Source organism: Oncorhynchus mykiss, chromosome 21 (genome assembly GCF_057628025.1).
Source record: "Oncorhynchus mykiss isolate SJ-2025 chromosome 21, ASM5762802v1, whole genome shotgun sequence".
Lineage (NCBI taxonomy): Eukaryota > Metazoa > Chordata > Actinopteri > Salmoniformes > Salmonidae > Oncorhynchus > Oncorhynchus mykiss.
In genome coordinates, this window is record NC_143042.1 from 5,151,114 (window position 1) to 5,172,098 (window position 20,985).

General features: G+C 46.0%; 1 protein-coding gene across 1 annotated transcript; it reads right to left on the bottom strand.

Annotated features, from left to right (window-relative positions):
• Positions 1 to 11,791: 11,791 nt before the first annotated feature.
• On the bottom strand, positions 11,792 to 20,616 carry LOC110499764 (crystal protein). The gene is made up of 8 exons (XM_090213575.1): positions 19,906 to 20,616; positions 19,461 to 19,662; positions 18,553 to 18,686; positions 17,197 to 17,324; positions 16,250 to 16,368; positions 15,743 to 15,883; positions 14,927 to 15,099; positions 11,792 to 12,628 (listed from the first exon to the last, which is right to left on the bottom strand). Exons 1-8 carry the CDS (start codon positions 20,422 to 20,424, stop codon positions 12,176 to 12,178), a joined length of 1,869 nt encoding a protein of 622 aa, XP_090069701.1. The 5' UTR covers positions 20,425 to 20,616; the 3' UTR covers positions 11,792 to 12,175.
• Positions 20,617 to 20,985: the final 369 nt, after the last annotated feature.

The following is a 20,985-nucleotide window of genomic DNA, read 5'->3' on the forward strand; positions in this document are numbered from 1 at the left end:
GTGCCATGTCAGACACAGGCACTGTCTGAGCTGCAGCTCTCTGCTTCTTGTGTTTACACAGCAGCTGAACAGGAGACCACAGCAGCTGAACAGGAGACCACAGCAGATCAACAGGAGACCACAGCAGATCAACAGGAGACCACAGCAGATCAACAGGAGACCACAGCAGATCAACAGGAGACCACAGCAGGTCATCAGGAGACCACAGCAGATCAACAGGAGACCACAGCAGATCAACAGGAGACCACAGCAGGTCATCAGGAGACCACAGCAGATCAACAGGAGACCACAGCAGCTGAACAGACCACAGCAGATCAACAGGAGACCACAGCAGATCAACAGGACACCACAGCAGCTGAACAGACCACAGCAGATCAACAGGAGACCACAGCAGATCAACAGGAGACCACAGCAGATCAACAGGAGACCACAGCAGATCAACAGGAGACCACAGCAGGTCATCAGGAGACCACAGCAGATCAACAGGAGACCACAGCAGCTGAACAGACCACAGCAGATCAACAGGAGACCACAGCAGATCAACAGGAGACCATAGCAGCTCAACAGGAGACCACAGCAGCTGAACAGGAGACCACAGCAGCTCAACAGGAGACCACGGCAGCTCAACAGGAGACCACAGAATCTCAACAGGAGACCACAGCAGAACCAGGGGGTTCTGGCGATCAACATGGCTCCACCAAATACTCCACCAGCGTGTCTAAGTGTGTGTGCGTGTGCCTGTGTGTGTCTGAGTCAGTCTGTGTGTGTGCCTGTGTGTGCGTGTGTGCGTGTGCCTGTGTGTGTCTGAGTCAGTCTGTGTGTGTGTGTGTGTGTGTGTGCCTGTGCCTGTGTGCCTGTCTATGTCTGTGCTGGGGGAGTAGGATAATGTGCTGTGTCAACACACACACACACACACACACACACACACACACACACACACACACACACACACACACACACTCTCTCACACACACACACACACACGCACACACACACACACACACACACACACACACACACACACACACACACACACACACACACACACACACACACACACACACACACACACACACACACACACACACACACACACACACACACACACACACACACACACACACACACACACACACACACCAACCAGACAGCCGGGGTAGAAGAATAAACACAGACACACCCTCAGGAAAACCGCCCCCTCACATCCTCATCCTCCTCCCAGATCGTGTGTCACGCTCCCCGTTCGTTGCCCTGGGTGAGGACAGAATAACTAACAGACCAAGGGTTTTGTTGTAGCTAAGACTAGCTACTGTGAAATGTGTTTTGATAGGGCCTGTGGGCAATCTGGGCATCTACAGTTAAACGTAGCCGTGGGTGGGGTAGGCATTGGAATAACATTGTTACCGCTGTCCGGTAACACTGGGAGTGCATCCCAAATGGCACTCTATTCCCATTTATACTGCATTACTTCGGGCTTTGGTCAAAAGTAGTGCACTTGATAGGAAGTAGGGTGCTATTTGGGGCGTAACACTGGATTAGGATACCGTTAAGAAGTAGGAAAGGTTATGCTGCTGCTACTGTTTATTTTGGTGAAAGGAGAAGTCTGAGGGGAATATGAGAAAGCAGGCAGAAAGGGTGTATTCTGTAGTACATGTGAAAACTACTATAAATCTTTCCTGCACCACTATATCAAAACATGCCATCAAATCTACTTGTCTCTTTAGTTTTTCCACTGCGTCTCTTTCATTTCGTTGTAGACAGACATCATGAAGTCACATGCTCTTTAACATCCTCAAGTAGAAGTGCGGAGGGGGAATGGGGGTCATGTATGAGACAGGGTCCCCCTGCGCCCCCCTGGGAGTGTAGACAGGACCTCCCCCCTCCATCCATTATGGACCTCCCCCACACCTTCATTGTGGCCTGGCAGACACCTGTCTCTCTCTCTCTCTCACACACACACAAAATGTTGCTGTCCAGAACTAATCTTAATCTGGGAAACTGTCTGTTGATGTTTGCTTTCCATTTGGTCTCTTTGAGGAGAAGCAGTCTGATGGGTTGAAGAATTTGGTCACTGTCTACAGGAAGTTTAAATATTACACGTGAGCTATAGCTCAGAGCATCAGAGGTTAATCTAACTCTGTAACTGCGGAGAGTAAGAGAAAGATTCAACACTCTTTTTAGCTGGTCATGCCAGAAAATGGACAGTATGTTGACAGTATGAGCTATGTCAAGAATCAAACCTTTGTACCTGAATACAGCAGCAACAAGCTACAAGTCTAACATGTAGTGCAGGCAAATTCAAATCTGGACCTCGAAGCCAGTTCCACTGCTGATTTTCATTGTTCCCTTCTAATCAAGGACTCATTTAGACCTGGGACACCAGGTGGGTGCAATTCATTATCAGGTAGAACAGGTAAAACAACCAGGCTGGAAAACCAGCAGTACTCCAGACCTCCAGGCTCAGATTGGAATACGCCTGCTGAAGTGAATCGAGTTAATGCTAGAAATAGTTAGCATTAGTATTAGTTCCTGAGGGAAATAGCTAGCATTAGGAATAGTTCCTGAGGGAAATAGTTAGCATTAGTAGTAGTTCCTGAGGGAAATAGTTAGCATTAGTAATAGTTCCTGAGGGAAATAGTTGGCATTAGTAGTGGTACCTGAGGGAAATAGTTGGCATTAGTAATAGTTCCTGAGGGAAATAGTTGGCATTAGTAGTGGTACCTGAGGGAAATAGTTGGCATTAGTAGTGGTACCTGAGGGAAATAGTTGGCATTAGTAGTGGTACCTGAGGGAAATAGTTGGCATTAGTAGTGGTACCTGAGGGAAATAGTTGGCATTAGTAGTGGTACCTGAGGGAAATAGTTGGCATTAGTAGTGGTACCTGAGGGAAATAGTTGGTATTAGTAGTGGTACTGAGGGAAATAGTTGGCATTAGTAGTGGTACCTGAGGGAAATAGTTAGCATTAGTAGTGGTACCTGAGGGAAATAGTTGGTATTAGTAGTGGTACCTGAGGGAAATAGTTGGCATTAGTAGTGGTACCTGAGGGAAATAGTTAGTATTAGTAGTGGTACCTGAGGGAAATAGTTGGTATTAGTAGTGGTACCTGAGGGAAATAGTTGGCATTAGTAGTGGTACCTGAGGGAAATAGTTGGCAGACAAGCTGTGGGCTTTTTATGGTAGCTTCAACGCTTCAAAGCCAGACTATAAAGAATGGAAGGTGGCTGCAGTTCGGTCCAAAGTACAACGTGACTGGTATGTCTCTCAGGGTGTTCGACAAGGCAAGGCGCTCATTCAGGATACATTGGCTGAGTCAGAGCTCATTTACTCTCTGTATCCACACAGTTTGTAATTAACAACCTTGGTTACATCAATGTGACTGATAATTACTTAATTGAACCTGAACTGGCCGTTTAGGGTATGTCTAATTGCGTTTTGGGAAATGTAATGTGTGTTAGGGTCCACTACGCCTTACGGTAAGTGGCCCCGATGGGTTAAGATTATTTGCGTTTGGCTCGGTTACCAGTCTAAATAGGTGTTTTGTGTGCATGTAGATAGGAGAATAAAAAGAGGTTGCTCTCAGGCAGAGTGAAGGGAAATGAACACATCAACATTAACAGTAATGTTAATGTTGATAGCAATAGTGTTGATAGTTAGTGTTATTGATGTTGATGATTTTCTTGTTCATAATGACTAGTCACTGATATTCTTAATCTCGTCTCTCCCATCGTCCTATGTGTTCCTGAGGTTGATAATAGTCTGAACAGGCACACTATTCCCTAACTGGCACACTATTCCACACTATTCCCCTATAGGAAATAGGGTGCCACTTTGAATACAATTATAGTGTGTAAACCATTCTGTAGCTTGTCCTAGGGGCAAGGGTGGTCCCAACTAGCATGGTACAAACCATCCTGATCTCCTGAGTTTACATTCTGTAGTTTGTCCTAGGGGCAAGGGTGGTCCCAACTAGCATGGTACAAACCATCCTGATCTCCTGAGCTTACATTCTGTAGCTTGTCCTAGGTGCAAGGGTGGTCCCAACTAGCATGGTACAAACCATCCTGATCTCCTGAGCTTACATTCTGTAGCTTGTCCTAGGGGCAAGGGTGGTCCCAACTAGTATGGTACAAACCATCCTGATCTCCTGAGCTTACATTCTGTAGCGAAATAGAATGTAAGATCGAGAGATCAGGATGGTTCGTACGAGGCAAACAAATTCAAATTCACCTATGGATTTCATATAGGATTTGTTATTGGTCTCCTAATCTCAATTCTCAGCCACTAGTTAAGCAAATACATTCATGTTTGAGTCTGACCCCAAGTGCAAAACTTTACATTTTAGTTGACCCTTTCATCCAGAGCAATTTGGGCACATTGACAGATTTTTCACCCAGTCGGATTGAGGATTCGAACCAGCCAACTTTAGTTTACTGGCGCAACACTCTTAACTGCTAGGCTACCTGCCACCCTGTGTTTATGTAGGGTTTATGTTTCACTGATACACTCTCCTTTTGGGAGAATAACATGACTGTGGAGATGGAGCGCCGGAGGCTAATAATATGTGTTGACAGATTGTGCTGTCTATCGCTCCTGTGTCATTTTCATATCATCTGGAGGAAGATGCCTTAGTGGTTCGGAAGAGGGTGACCGGATTAGAATTCCATGCAGCTCCGAGAGTGTCGTCACATAATTATTCCACATAAAGGGAGAACAGCACTTTATTTGAAGGCCCATAAAAGCGACAGCCTGTGGGGCTGAGTCTGATAAGATACACAGTTAACTCAAGGAAGAGAGTAATGCCCCCCTGTGCCCTCTCTCTGTCAACGGCACGCAGGGCCTGACCACTGTTTCCCCCTCCAGGCCCATTAATATTCCCAACACAGCTGAACCTGTCCCCTATGTCCTGCCTTCCGCCCAGCGTGCCGGGCCGCTGGCCGTTAGCCTCTCTGCACTCTAGTTTAATTAGCCGCTAATGGCAGTTGACAGAACATCACTAATCAACGGTGATGGTAAAGCCCTGACAAAGAGATCTTTGTCCCGCCCCCCTACCCCTCCCACACACACACACACACACACACACACACACACACACACACACACACACACACACACACACACACACACACACACACACACACACACACACACACACACTTCCTCCCCCCACCACCCTCCATTCTACCAGCGGTGTGACACGAGGGAAACTGTCATTAGCATGTCTCCCACGCGCTGGTGAAGAGGACCTTTGGGCCTCCCCTCTGGCTGAGAGCTTGTGCAGCGCATGCTAGCATCACAACATCAACACAAATCAATTACAGGGCCTAACAAATAATTGATCCACCCCCCCTCTCCTCCAGGACGAGTATGCATAGCTACACTTTTATTTCCATGCTATGAAATCAATATGCCTGTACACAGAGTTATATGTTTGGGTTCATCTCTTTCACTATTCACATTACATTACTGCATTAGTGTAGCATTAGCATGGCGGACATTTTGTGGGCAGAGACCAGGGAGCTGTCAGCGCAGAGTCTAACAAACCCCAGCTTTGTTTCCAATGGCCACTGAGAAATCCCGCAAGCAAAACTTAAGAGTCATCGGATATATGTGTGTAATTCTGTATGTTTGCGCACAGCAAAAGAAAAGGTAGCTTCCCTCTTACAATACGGAAGGATCAGTGGCTTGGGATGAGGTTTAACTGACCTTGCTGAAATCCTGGTTGGGCAACAGATGTTTCTGTGTGTTTGTTTGCCGGTTGTATTTCACACACACAAACAAACTGAATGAACTGTGGTTTACAATGTCACAATAGCCCTGACATGATGCTATGTCACTGGAAGAGTTGACTGTACACAAAGCAATGTTAAACAATTTGAATCTACTGTTTTCCACATTTTCTATTTCCCTCCTAAATCTGCTGGATAGACAGAATTATGTGTTGGACAAATTGCTAATTGCACAATCACTTTTGAAGTTGCACTCTGGAGCTCTGGAGACCAATGCAATTCTAGCACAAATCTCTCAACGCTTCTCTATTACATGGCAAAACCTTTGGAGAATAGGGTACAACTATGCGACTCAGCGGAACCTGGTCCTAGGGCCTTCCGAAAATAGCAATTTACATTCACGTTGTTTCCGTATTACAAAGTAATAAAAGCTGATCAACTGAATTTCTCAATTTTAATTGCCACTTGAATGGGAATTTATGCCTGCAGAACCTCTGAGCCAGTGTCCCTGTGGAGAGGGTGACATTGAGGGAGGCTGGAATAAGGACTACAGTATCCACTACAGTACCCACTACAGTACCCAATAGAGTACCCGCTACAGTATCAACCACAGTACCCAATAGAGTACATGCTACAGTACTCGCTAGAGTACCCACTACAGTACCCGCTACAGTACCCATTACAGTACCCGCTAGAGTACCCACTACAGTACCCGCTACAGTACCCAATAGAGTACCCACTACAATACCCAATAGAGTACCCACTACAGTACCCAATAGAGCACCCACTACAGTGCCCACTACAGTACCCAATAGAGTACCCGCTACAGTACTCAATAGAGTACCCGCTACAGTACCCGCTACAGTACCCACTACAGTACCCAATAGGTTACCCGCTACAGTACCCAATAGAGTGCCCGCTACAGTACCCAATAGAGTACCCGCTACAGCACCCACTACAGTACCCGCTACAGTACCCGCTACAGTACCCAACAGAGTACCCGCTACAGTACCCAATAGAGTACCCACTACAGTACCCAATAGAGCACCCACTACAGTGCCTGCTACAGTATCCAATAGAGCACCCGCTACAGTACCCACCGCAGTACCTGCTACAGTACTCAATAGAGTACCCGCTGCAGTACCCACTACAGTGTCCACTACAGTGTCCACTACAGTACCCAATAGAGTACCCGCTACAGTACTCAATAGAGTACCCGCTACAGTACCCGCTACAGTACCCACTACAGTACCCAATAGGTTACCCGCTACAGTACCCAATAGAGTGCCCGCTACAGTACCCAATAGAGTACCCGCTACAGCACCCACTACAGTACCCGCTACAGTACCCGCTACAGTACCCAATAGAGTACCCGCTACAGTACCTGCTACAGTACCCGCTACAGTACCCGCTACAGTACCCGCTACAGTACCCACTACAGTACCCAATAGGTTACCCGCTACAGTACCCAATAGAGTACCCGCTACAGTACCCAATAGAGTACCCGCTACAGTACCCGCTACAGTACCCAACAGAGTACCCGCTATAGTACCCAATAGAGTACCCGCTACAGTACCCACTACAGTACCCGCTACAGTACCCAACAGAGTACCCGCTACAGTACCCGCTTCAGTACCCGCTACAGTACCAATAGAGTACCCGCTATAGTACCCAATAGATTACCCGCTACAGTACCCGCTACAGTACCCACTACAGTACCCGCTACAGTACCCAACAGAGTACCCGCTATAGTACCCAATAGAGTACCTGCTACAGTACCCGCTTCAGTACCCGCTACAGTACCCAATAGATTACCCGCTACCGTACCCACTACAGTACCCAATAGAGTACCTGCTACAGTACCCACTACAGTACCCACTACAGTACCCGCTGTCAGAATCATGTTGTGTGGGTGCTTTGCTGCAGTAGGGACTGCTGCACTTCACAAAATAGATGGTATCATGAGGATGGAAAATTATGTGGATATATTGAAGCAACATCTCAAGACATCAGTCAGGAAGTTAAAGCTTGGTTGCAAATGGGTCTTCCAAATGGACAATGACCCCAAGCATACTTCCAAAGTTGTGGCAAACTGGCTTAAGGACAACAAAGTCAAGGTATTGGAGTGGCCATCACAAAGCCATGACCTCAATCCTATAGAAAATGTATGGTCAGAACTGAAAAAGCGTGTGCGAGCAAGGAGGGCCTACAAACCTGACTCAGTTACACCAGCTCTGTCAGGAGGAATGGGCCTACAAACCTGACTCAGTTACACCAGCTCTGTCAGGAGGAATGGGCCAAAATTCACCCAACTTATTGTGGGAAGCTTGTGGAAGGCTACCTGAAACGTTTGACCCAAGTGAAACAATTTAAAGGCAATGCTACCAAATACTAATTGAGTGTATGTAAACTTCTGACCCACTGGGAATGTGATGAAAGAAATAAAAGCTGAAATAAATAATTCTCTCTACTATTATTCTGACATTTCACATTCTTAAAATAAAGTGGTTATCCTAACTGACCTAAGACAGGGAATTTTTACTAGGATTAAATGTCAGGAATTGTGAAAAACTGAGTTTAAATGTATTTGGCTGAGGTGTATGTAATCTTCCGACTTCAACTGTGCATGCAGACTCCATGGTGTTGTTGCAGTACCCCTCAATTCAACTCATAATAACACACATCTCTTACGTACTTATCTGCGTTCACAATGACCCATTGGTAGCTATTTTGTGTCCAAACGTCTTCAGAAATGAAATGTATCAAACTGTTATTTGAGTACCAAAGAGAGGAATAATATCTGCTCGTTTTCAGACAAGACAGGACTTTGTACTCCCTGGTACATGCCCCCAGCACACAAGACAAAACAATGTTCTCTTATTGAGATGTAAGACAACAGCTGGACATTAGCCAGAACACGAAAACAGCAACTCAAAGGATTACGTCCCAAATGGCACCCTATTCTCTATATAGTGCACTACTTTTGACCAGGACCCATAGGGCTTTGATCAAAAGTTGTGCACTATGTAGGGAATAGGGTGCCATTTGGAAAACAAGTAAACTTTTACACAGAGCTCTAGAGACAACTGCTAGGAGCTTTTCTGAGTCATTTTGAATTCACAACGACAAGAGGACTAATTTCATCTCCACTCACAGTTGCCCTTGAGACTTCAACACGTTGAGGCAATTTCAGAGGATGAATACTGGTTGGGTTGAGGCCTCTTATTCCATCAGTTGCCTCTGATGCCAAAGGAGTCAATCAGTCAAAATGTAATCTTCAAAAAAAATGTGATCCTCTGTATCCTTTTCCTCCCTATCTAATTGTAATAGCTTGTCTAATTGTCACACAGCCTGATGTAATCAGAAAAACTTTAAAATCACAGTATGTGTTTGTGGGATTTTACTTACAAGGGTTTTTCACGGCCAGAATGTTTAAAACTAATTTAGTCTCTCTTCCATGTGAAGGCTTCATTCAAAGTCTCCACCGTCAACAACAACAGCACTTCCCACTTCTGCATCCTGGCTGGCTGCATGGCCGATGTGCCGAGCGGAGCTGTCATCTGATTTTTAATTGCCGCCATCGTGGCCATAATCAGATATTTTTGGAATGCATCCATGCAAAGCCTCTGCTCGCAAAGAGTGCCAGAGATAATTTAGATCCTAGTGACAATCAGCCATTGACTCAGGCCATTCCCTCATTATAAGTGGATGAGGTGGATAGTCTCTCTGAGTTTTCTCGTGCTCGCTGATGATCATAAGATTTGGAAAGAGAGAGAGAGAGAGAACCCCAGTCAGGAACTAGCCATTAGTGTGGTGCTATGATTAGCTGCCATTGATTGTACATCCAGCCATCTTTGATCACTCAATTGATGGCATTGTAATGCAGTTCATGTTGGTATTGGACAACTGTGTAAGGGCAGGGGAACATCCAGTAGAGCTCAGTGTTAATGAGGTTGATATGCAGTTCATGTTGGTATTGGACAACTGTGTAAGGGCAGGGGAACATCCAGTAGAGCTCAGTGTTAATGAGGTTGAGTTGGCACTCTCTTTTGGTGTCAGCACATCTCATAATCAGTGTGGGACTGTACAGGCAGTGTGTGTATGTGTATGTCTGTGCTTATGTGTGTGTGTGTCCTGGCGTGTGTGTGTTTACATGCACACATGCAAGTGGGTGTGTATGTGTGTGTGTGTGTGTGTGGCATGGGCTGGCACTGTAGAGGGAAAAGGTCAGAGACTGCAGTGAGTTTGGCATCTAGAAGAGAGGACACCATAAGAGAGAGGAAAATAGGGACACATCACAGTGGCCTCCGTTGACATTGAGAGCCATGTACTCCAGGACTTGCTTCCCAAATGGCACCTGATTCCCTACATAGTGCACTACTTTTAACCAGGGCCCATGCACCGTAAAGGGAATAGGGCTCCATTTGGGACAGAACCATGTGCTCCAGATATGCAGTGTAAATACACTGAATCAATGTAGTGGCTGAATGCTAGCAACGCAGGGGGTAAACTCCACAACAGGGGGAAAGTGACATGTTGAAATACAGAACCACAACATCAGGCCTGAAAAAATGTATTGCATTTCCCCTCTGCTTATTTCCATATATATTACAATTCAATGATAGAATACCATATGTCCTCAGAGCTTTATACCCACCATCCGGGTGGTGGTGAATACAGGTCAAGATGACATATATTACAGGTGAATTAATCATTTTATGCCTGCTATCTGATAGTGGATTATGGTTAGGATAACATGAGTAGTCTGAGGCTCTGTGAAGTTTCCCCAAGGAACAGATCTAGGACCAGCTTCCCCTCCCTCAATCCTAACTTTAATTTGGGGTGGCAGGGTAGCCTAGTGGTTAGAGCGTTGGACTAGTAACTACTTGCAACTAAGGTTGCAAGTTCAAATCCCCAAGCTGACAAGGTACAAATCTGTCGTTCTGTCCCTGAACAGGCAGTTAAGAAAATAAGAATTTGTTCTTAACGGACTTGCCTAGTTAAATAAAGATTTAAAAAACAAAATCATTAGTGGGTGAAATGCAAAACTGACCCATGATCAGCATCTAGGGGCAAATTCACCCTACACCACTATTGCAAATGCATTTAGATCTGCCCTGCTGTTTAACAAGGAAGTAGAGGGCCCCTGAGGTCATGTTCCATTTTGAGATTCTAGATAACCTTTTCTATTGATCTGGACTTACTGCTGTGAAATCGATACTTTATGTTATGCCTCTGAGCATGTGGGTTGGTAGGAAGAGAAAGAGCTAGAGAGAAGAGGGGGGGTGGGGGGTGGAACGAGAGAGCCAGAGAGAAGAGGGGGGGGATGGAAAGAGAGAGCTAGAGAGAGAAGAGGGAGGGATGGAAAGAGAGAGCTAGAGAGAGAAGAGGGGGGATGGAAAGAGAGCTAGAGAGAGAAGAGGGGGGATGGAAAGAGAGCTAGAGAGAGAAGAGGGGGGATGGAAAGAGAGAGCTAGAGAGAGAAGAGGGGGGATGGAAAGAGAGAGCTAGAGAGAGAAGAGGGGGGATGGAAAGAGAGCTAGAGAGAGAAGAGGGGGGATGGAAAGAGAGCTAGAGAGAGAAGAGGGGGGATGGAAAGAGAGCTAGAGAGAGAAGAGGGGGGATGGAAAGAGAGCTAGAGAGAGAAGAGGGGGGATGGAAAGAGAGCTAGAGAGAGAAGAGGGGGGATGGAAAGAGAGAGCTAGAGAGAGAAGAGGGGGGATGGAAAGAGAGCTAGAGAGAGAAGAGGGGGGATGGAAAGAGAGCTAGAGAGAAGAGGGGGATGGAAAGAGAGCTAGAGAGAAGAGGGGGATGGAAAGAGAGCTAGAGAGAAGAGGGGGATGGAAAGAGAGCTAGAGAGGGGGGATGGAAAGAGAGCTAGAGAGGGGGGATGGAAAGAGAGCTAGAGAGAAGAGGGGGGAACGAGTAAGCTAGGGAGACCTACTAGATGTCAATCATCAGTATGTATGTTTTCAGGTCGTTCTGACCCAGCATGCATCTCAATGACCAATCTACCACTCTCTCTCTCCCCCAATGGCCATGCTTTTTTACGAAGATAACAGAGTATTTCTCACTGTGATTTATCATAGAAAAAACATTATCCAAACTGTTTCACATGTACAGCGACAGTGGGGTATTCATGTAGGAGTTCTCAAGTACGTAGCCAACAAGTCACTGCACAAATCACATCAAATGAAGCAGCTGGGGATGAGAAATGGTTAGAAAACTAAAAACATGCAATCCTTCCAAAGTAGATACACAGATATGTTTCATACGTCAGGGGAGAGAAGGATGACTGCATCTTTTCATCCCCTCCTTCCCATCATCTTCTTCTCTTCCCCTCGTCTTCTTCTCTTCCCCTCGTCGTCTTCCCCTCCTTCCCCCACTCTATGTATGCATACATAACCAATACCAACACCATTGCCCGCCCCATGCCCACCCCTATGCCCTAATAGATGCCCAGCTTGTCCCAGAAGTCACAGATATGGTCCCTGGTGCCCACCTGGGCATGGGAGCGGACAGTGAAGTTCATGACCAACCAGGAGCTGGTGTCCGAGTAGCGGGGCCAGGCCGGCAGGCGCTGCTGTCTACAGAAGCCGCTCTGTTGCATCCGTGAGGCCGGGTCCCCGGTGTGGGCGAATGTCCCCCAGTAACACAACATCCGATTGGACAGCAGCCTCTCGGGTGGGGCCAGCGTGAAGTTAGCCATGGAGGCAGTGTTGAAGAGGAAGGGCAGCTCAGCGCCGTGACACACGTGCTCGTAGCAGAAGGACAGACCGGACCACACACTGTGGTCCGATATCACATGGTCGAAGACGTACATCCACACGGCGCTGCCCACTTTGGTGCCTGCCCGGGCTGCCTTGCGGGAGGGGCAAAGGAAGACGTAGTCTGTCACAATCTGGAGGGAAGTAGAGAGGTCATTGAGTTCAATACAATCTGGGCTAAAACAGAGAGATCATTGAGGTCAATAGAATCTGGGCTTAAACAGAGGTCAATACAATTTGTGGGCAAACAAAGAGGTCATTGAGTTCAATAGAATCTGGGAGTAAACAGAGAGGTCGTTGAGTTCAACAAAGAGAAAAGAGTCCCTAGTGGCTAGTGTGTGTGCTACAGAACTGCCGCTCAAAGCATTTTGTCTCGCTTGTTACCTGGAAACTATACTCAGGAAAACACTCAGTGCAGCCGCCTACGCGGCACAGAATCATCTAGAACACCTGTAACCCTCAGTGTCCTCAAAGGATATACACTGAACAAAAATATAAAACGCAACAATTTCAAAGATTTTACTGAGTTGCAGTTCATATGAGGAAATCAGTCAATTGAAATAGATTCGTTAGGCCCTAATCTATGGATTTCACAAGGAATGGGAATACAGATATGCATCTGTTGGTCACAGATACCTCCCCTTCGCTTGCTCAACAGCTCACTTCATCTCCCCTTCTCCCCAGTTCACTTTCTCTACCACTCTCTCTCTCCCCCGCTCTCTTCCCCTTTACCTCTCCTTCGCACCTCCCAGGCTGAGCCATGTGGCCTCAGTGCAATAGCTGACATTTGTCATGACCCTCCCCTCCCCTGGGACCTGTCCTTTAGGAAGGGGGGGGGGGGGGGTCCTTCCTCCTATTCTGCTCCTCTTCACTGGGCACACACAGACAGTGAACTGTATATGAATACTAAGCAGGTATGGGAGTGTCACCTTCTGCCCCCTGCCTCTCTCAGCACACTCATCTCTCACTTTAGATTCAAAACCTCCAGAGAAAGTACCTGAGGCTATTTACCATCCGAGCTCTCTGTTTCACATTTTGGATGTGGACTTGGAAATGAGAGCGTTTCCCTCACTACAGTGAATGCATGTATTCTACTGATGCAGTTTATGTATTCATTGTCTGTTGTTGTCTCTAGTGTGGTTGGAGTCAGTTTATCCTGTAATCCACACTGAACATCATCTAGCCTGAGCTGGTAGTGAAATAGCCTGGGCTGCATACTGAATATGGCTCTATCTGATGTCAACTCTCTGGCTGACTGGGTGAAGTTGCCCCTAGACACTGATCTTTGGTCAGTTTTGCATTTCCCCCAATACTGGTTAAGGTTAGGATGGGGGGAGGGGAAGCTGATCCTAGATCTGTAGCTTGGGGAAACTGTGATTGGGTAGTCTTCCTCTGTGTCTCTTATTTCCTAAAGATCTGCTTCCACTGTGTGGTATACATCTCAAAGAGACAATGGCACTCTGCTCCAGACAGCACCACTAATGATTCTTTGAGGAGGATGGCCATGGGAGGAGCCTAAACATAAATTTGTATTTTAGCACCCTCTGCTGGTAATCATGCGGAGTTGCACTATGAAGAACCAAACGATCAGAAGTAACCCATCTCTACACAGATTAAAATCAGAAAATATAAAGCGTTTACCTCTAAAATAATTCAGGCAGTTAGAAACGTAGCTCTCTGGGTTATTGTGATAGTTTGGTTAATCAAAAAAAGAATCGGAACCTAATACAAATTTGGTAGCATATAATTATAATGATTAAGTCCGTCCTGATTTTTTTGATGACTTGGACAGATCATTCCCACAGAGAATTGAGTAAGAGATTTTCAGCATGGGGAGTAGGGTGAAGGTACCGCTAGAGTAGACGCTTATCTTGGGTCAGTTTATCATTTTTTGTAGGTTAGGATTGGGGGAGGGGAAGCTGATCCTAGGTCTGTACCTACTGAAACCTTCTCCCCAGAGCTCAACAAGGCTCATCTAGATGCGGTGAGATGAAGCGAGGAGATGGGCAGATGTGTCCTCATCACGCTCCGAGGTCTCTCTCTACAGTCCACTGGCTGCAGATGTGACAGTCTAGCCCTACAACCACTGATCTGGAGCCTGACAATGAACATTGCCAAAACTTGTTGACTTTAATGTAAAACATTACTTTTTGGATGATTAATCAATGTCCTTTTTACATTCGATTAGTCTTTTATCTAACATGTTTGCATGGACAACACTGAGTTTCTCCCTGGCTACGTCCCAATGATCTCGTCTTCCTGATGTCTGGACCCGTTCACTACTCATTTAAAAGCATTGGATTGGTGTAGGCATAGGCTGGAGTTTCCATACCAGTCATTTCCTGCCAAATCCATTAAAGGAAGTGAACAAGTGCACACTTTGGAAGAAAGGAGAGAGTATTGGGACGCACCCTCTGAAAGTAATATTTTACCTGAGCCAGCATGTCCCGTCGGTCAATGTCCTTGTACAGGGGCAGGTACTTGTGTAGAATCCTGAGGGCGTGCTGTTTGAAGATGGCCGCGGTGTAGACGGTGCACTCCACCGCAGACACAGGCTTGGTGAAGACCCCGTACACAAATATCACCCCCTCCTCTGAAGTGGTTCCTGCAAGGTTGTTGTACGTCAACAGCATGCCTTCAAAATGTTGGTCCAAACATTCTGGTATAATCTTGGTTGTGTTCATTAGGCACCAAACAGAAGATATCGGGATGAAACAGGGAGGGAGGGACTATCTGGAATCATTTACATTTTCTATAGAATGTTTTAAACATTTGCGAGCCCTAATGAACACAACCCTGGTATGAATATAACCATGGATCCTGTAGAAGGGAAGGACACAGAACACATCAGGGATGAAGAATCTCTCCTACAGATGTGTTATGTCGAGTGGCCAGCTGAGAGGGAACCAAATGCACTTCACCATCTAACATTCAACAACTCAATCTAATTAAGTCACACCCTTAGCCAGCTTAGCCAAAGCCCAGGCATTGACTTGGGGAGCCAATGCAACTCTTCAGGTCTCTGGCAATGGTTACTCGTCATCACACATGCACCGAACCATCTCTGTAACCTTAAGTGTGTAACATATGTCTTCACTAGTTCAGAGTACCTACTTTTAATATACTGTAAGTTGTTCTTGGAGTGTCCTGAAAGACATTTGCCAAATTAAATGTATTATTAAGTGTTATGGGGCCAGCCGTTAAAAGCTGTTCTGGTTAAATGTGAGTGTATTTCAAGTGGTCCATACCAAGGAGGACTGGTTTCTCCTTCTGCCAGTGGCCCTTCTGGAAGGCAGTCACAGCCTGCTCCTTGATCAGCTCTCCATCCACGTAGGGCCCCCAGGTCTCAAAGATCTCCAGGAACCTGAAGGGATTCACCACTTTGGAACCTGAGACAGAGAAGAGAGAGAGAGAAGAGAGATGAGGAAGGGGAAGAAAGAGAGAGAGTCAGAGAGAACAATTAGTTACTTACCAAAATACATCCTGCAAATATACATAAAATGACTCCCTGCTAAACAACTAGCTCTGTAATGAAACACACTTAAGCAACTCTGAGATGATGAGTTTGTCATGAATAAGGGCCAACTTAGATGGGTCAACAGTAGATAGGTAGAGGGTCAACATTTGTTGTGTCCCAAATTGTTCCTTACTTTGACCCGAGTCCTATGGGGATAGGGGGCCATTTGGGTCACAACTCGGTCTAAAAACGGTCAGTCAGAGACAGACAGAGACACAGAAAAAGACTGGTCTCCTACTTGACTTAATCTGGGCAGCGAGGACAGCCTGAGGACTGAGGGACAGCAGGCACACGATGTCGCTCACAGAGCAGTTGGCCTGTCTGGCAAAGTCCCTCCCCAGCTTCAGGGCATCATGTCTGGAACAAAGAAAACAGACCACAGATAGTCTCTCTCTGCTCAATGGGAACATTAGGTAGTGCCACATCTCTTCCAGGAGAGTAACGACAGCTGGAGATGGAATGACTGTTTTACTAGGACATGGACTGGAACTTAAAGGTACCTCGTCTTCTTGGATGCATTAGCATGTCTAAACTGTAACCCCGAGGGGAGAAATAACATTGAATTTAATTGATTGAATTCAATTTTATTGAATTAATCCCATTTATTCCTTGTAGCTTGGCAGGCCGTATAACAAAACACTTATCAGGAAGGTCGGCGATTCACTTTTGTAGTCAATTTCACATATGGCAAGGATTACTCATTCAAAATGTGGGAAGGATAAGTTGATCGATATAGATGAAGCAAAGTGAGGGTCTCCTTCTTAAACCTGAAATCCTGAATGGTGAAACCGCCACGACTGTTTGGGATATTATAACAACGAAGAAGTTACTGGAAACAATGAAACACTATTTTTCCCTTTGCTATCATCGCACGCGCGATAGAACAGTAGAATACGTACTGACATTTATTTTGTTGCGTTGCACGACGCTCAGCTTCGTCAACAAAACAACAACAACAACGGCGGTGGGGCGGACAGTGGGACCGTTTCCACTACGGCGGATTTCATATTTTAAAGGAGTTAGCGATCAAGACCACCAGCTGAGTCATGTGTACATTCGGCCAACGGAAGGAAACGGACTGAAACAGGAAGATAAATGTGGATCTGTCCAATGAGAAATGCTTGTTTTTGCTGCAGTGTGCCCTAATGAACACTACCCAGATGTTAGGAGTTAGAGGTCACCGACCTGGTCTTGAGAGGGATGGAGAAGGGTAGGCTCTGGAACACAGCCTGTTTGAACAGGGGCTTACTGCTCTGGACCATCAGATGGAGGCTCACTGACTGGGCTCCTGCACTCTCCCCAAACATGGTCACCTGTTTTGGATGTTAATGAGCCATAATCAGGGTTGTGTTGTATATCCACAGACAGAGAAAATAACAACGTACACAAACACATAATCCTGATGGTTTTATGCCTCATTTAGATATAACGCAGGATGATAAAGCTGTTTATCTTTGATTGATGGAGTTGGGATACAGAACTGAAAGGCTTTCAACATCACTTTTACTGAACCAACCAGCGTGTGGTACTAGCTGTTTGTATGAGATGCCAGCAATTTCTCTTTCTGCATGATCCAACGAATGTGTTTGTGTTGGGTCTGCAGTAGGTCACAACTAGGGCTTCTGGAAAACCAGAGAATTTATTGAAAGTTCCTGGGATTTTGCAACCCTACTCTGCAGCATCGCCCCATCTCTGGACAGCATCTTTCCCCACTCAATAACCACTCAGAGAAATGTCATTAGGGCTGGAGGAGCGCGTCGCTGTGCCTCACAGAGGCTGTTATTCTCTATGCCTCACAGAGGCTGTTATTCTCCCAGTGGTGTGGCCTCACTACAAATCAGTCACGACAGCACCACGGGATATATAGAGGTCATTCAACAACAACCACTGCTGAAATAAAACCAACAAGGTATTTCTATACATGGTCAGAATGTGAATATCTAGGTCAGTGTATCTGGAGTTTTTCCTGACCAGAGTTGGAATCAATTCCATTTCACTTCAGTCCATTCAGGAAGTAGACAGAAATTCCAATTCACTGTTCAATGACAACAATTGGAATATAAATGTATATTTACTTCCCGAATTGACTGAATTTAAATGGAATTGACCCCAACCCTTTCCCTGACCACCAACCTGGTACTTGATGCCCAACCCTGCACCTAACGCCCAACCCTGCACCTGAGCCCCAACCCTGCACCTGATCCCCAACCCTGCACCTGATCCCCAACCCTGCACCTGATCCCCAACCCTGCACAAAAAGAAGTGACCCCCAACTCTGCAACAAAACAAAAAGATCAGTTTGAGTCCATTGAGATCATCAAGGACTTGAGGTGGTGGAAGAAAATCAGATGTTGTCATTTTGTATGACTGTGTGACTGTGGATCATTAGGCGTTAAATAGATAAAAAACAGACAAACAGGCAGGGACTACGTGGGCTAGTCTAAGAAACACTCATATTTGTTTTCCATTGCGAAACATTTGTAAATATTTTCCCTTGCCTGCTCTAATGAACACAACCCAGGATAATGTGTACGTGCTTGCCTTGCTGGGGTCGCCTCCGAACAGAGCAATGTTTTGTTGAACCCAGAGAAGAGCAACCTGCTGATCCAGGATCCCATAATTCCCGGTTGCTGAGGTTTTGGGGTCTTTTCCCGAGACGAGGAAACCAAACGCCCCTGCAATGATACAGCAAGTTCCTTGGACCATGAAAAACTATACACAAAACAATACACAAAACAATACACCTCTCAGAGGAGACTGGTGGGCAGAGATATAGGAGGACTGGCTAATCATAATGTCTGAAATGGAGTTGATGGAACGGATTCAAACACATGGCGTTTTGGTATGGTTCTATTTATGCCATTCCAGCCATTACAATTAACCCATCCTCCCATCTCTGCCCACCAGCCTCTTCTGACACCCACACAGATAATGGCCTTTTCTCAATGGTCTCACATACCCATATTGATCAGGCCACCACAGGGTCGCAACTCGCTACACCCACCAAATGGTATTTATTGAGGAGAAGATGGTAGAAGTCTAAGTCCACTTGAGAAAAGTATATTATATATACAGCAAGTTGATATACCCAGGGTCTTCTGATAAATCAGACTCTCTGTTCAGAAATGTTTGAAATCACCATCCTAGTTTTGGGCTGTGTAAGATAATGTAATCAGCAAACACACTAATGAATCACACAAGGTCTCTGGACTGTCTCTGCCCTGTTCCAGGTCTCTTATGAAAGAAACCATTTGATCTCATGGAAACTAGCCTGGATAACTAGATAAAGGTTGTATAGTGAAGAGGTGTAGGGTGACGTTCCCTTGAAATATGGACCCTGGTCAGTTTGGCATTTCCCCCACTAATGGTTAAGGTTAGGTTTAGGGAAATGGATCCTAGATATGTACCTAGAGAAACTCCACCCCGGAGCTAAAGAACACCTGTCTTACCTAGCCGATACGCCATGCTCACCACCACAGTGTGAGTGAAGTTACTGATGAACCTCCCATCGTACAGGGGCTTGGAGGCTGAGCCAGCAATGAAATCTCCCCCGTGGATCCACACCATCACTGGCAGGGTTGTCAGTAAAGGGGAACTGAAGTTCACATCCAGAGGTACAAATATGTTGAGGTAGAGGCAGTTCTCACTCACCTATGGGAAGACACATTTCATTTCAGAAACCAAATATTCACATTTCACACGCCATTTCACACGCCAAATAAAATACTCACATTATTGATGAATCAAAGACATTCCTGGATGTTATCGGGAGATTATTCAGGACTTTGTTAATTTCATGTTTCACTGTCAACACGCTGCACATGACACACTGGTAGAACATTGTGCTAAATCATAACAACATAATTATCGAGCCCATCTGTGTTAGTCCCCTACCTTCTGAGGGCACCTGTCAGATATAGGGCCACTGCAGCCTTGCATACACGCGTCCCTCGGGTACGTGGCGTCGTGGACCCCCGGCCACGGGGTCACCGGTCTGGGGGGCTTCCAGCGGTACGTGGCCACAGGTGGGTCCGCGTACGGGATCCCATAAAATATGTGGGACTTTTCCACTGTGAGTCCCTTGATCAACCCATTGTTGGTCAACACTATGGGGCCATAGTCAGGAATATCAGGGATGGTAGTCCTGGGGTTGAGTGTATTCTGGATGACTGGTTCCTCATCAGTCCAGATGGGAATGGAATCCTCTGGATCTCCAAGCTCCTCCAGTGAGTTTGTTTCAAAGCGAAGGTCTCTGTTGATAGCCAGAGGCTGATCCCTGACCAGTAGTCCAGAGGAAGAAATCCTTCTAATAAACTCTGTAAGGTCGATCTCATTCTCAAACGTTGCCTCCTCTGCAAAAGACATCGCAAAGACCAGTGAGCAAAGCAGCAAGAAACAGTGACAGCTCTCCATCTTTCCTGAATGAATTATTAGAAAGTATTAGCCAGGGTCTCTCAGTCAGGTCAGATCAGATCATTCTCCAGTTGCGTCCTAGCTGGGGCAGAAAATTGAAGCCTAAACTCCTACACAGATGAGTAAGGGGGAAATGCTTCTTCCTTTTCAGGCTTTCCTTTTCATACCATATTTGGTAAGGACAGGAAGTCCAGCGGCAAGTCAGAGGGACTATATCAATCAAGACAAAGAGAGTAGGCGTTCCCTAACAGAAATATGCAAATTAACATTAATATGCACCAATAATATATTTATAGTTCGCGCTTGGCTCTGCCCACCTCCTTGATTGAGTCTTCACAGTGTGAAAATGATTCCCATGTAAAAGCCCCATGTGAACGATCTTGAGTTTAACAACAAGAATCTTTGGTTCTTACAGAGGCCTGTGTGGATACTCGTGACACTAATTTGGCCAATTGGACAGTTCTCAGACAGAACTTCCCTTGTCAGACAACTGTGGATTAGGACTCATGACTGATATACTTGGGATAGCCAGGACCCTGTGTTGCACTTCCAGTAATGGGA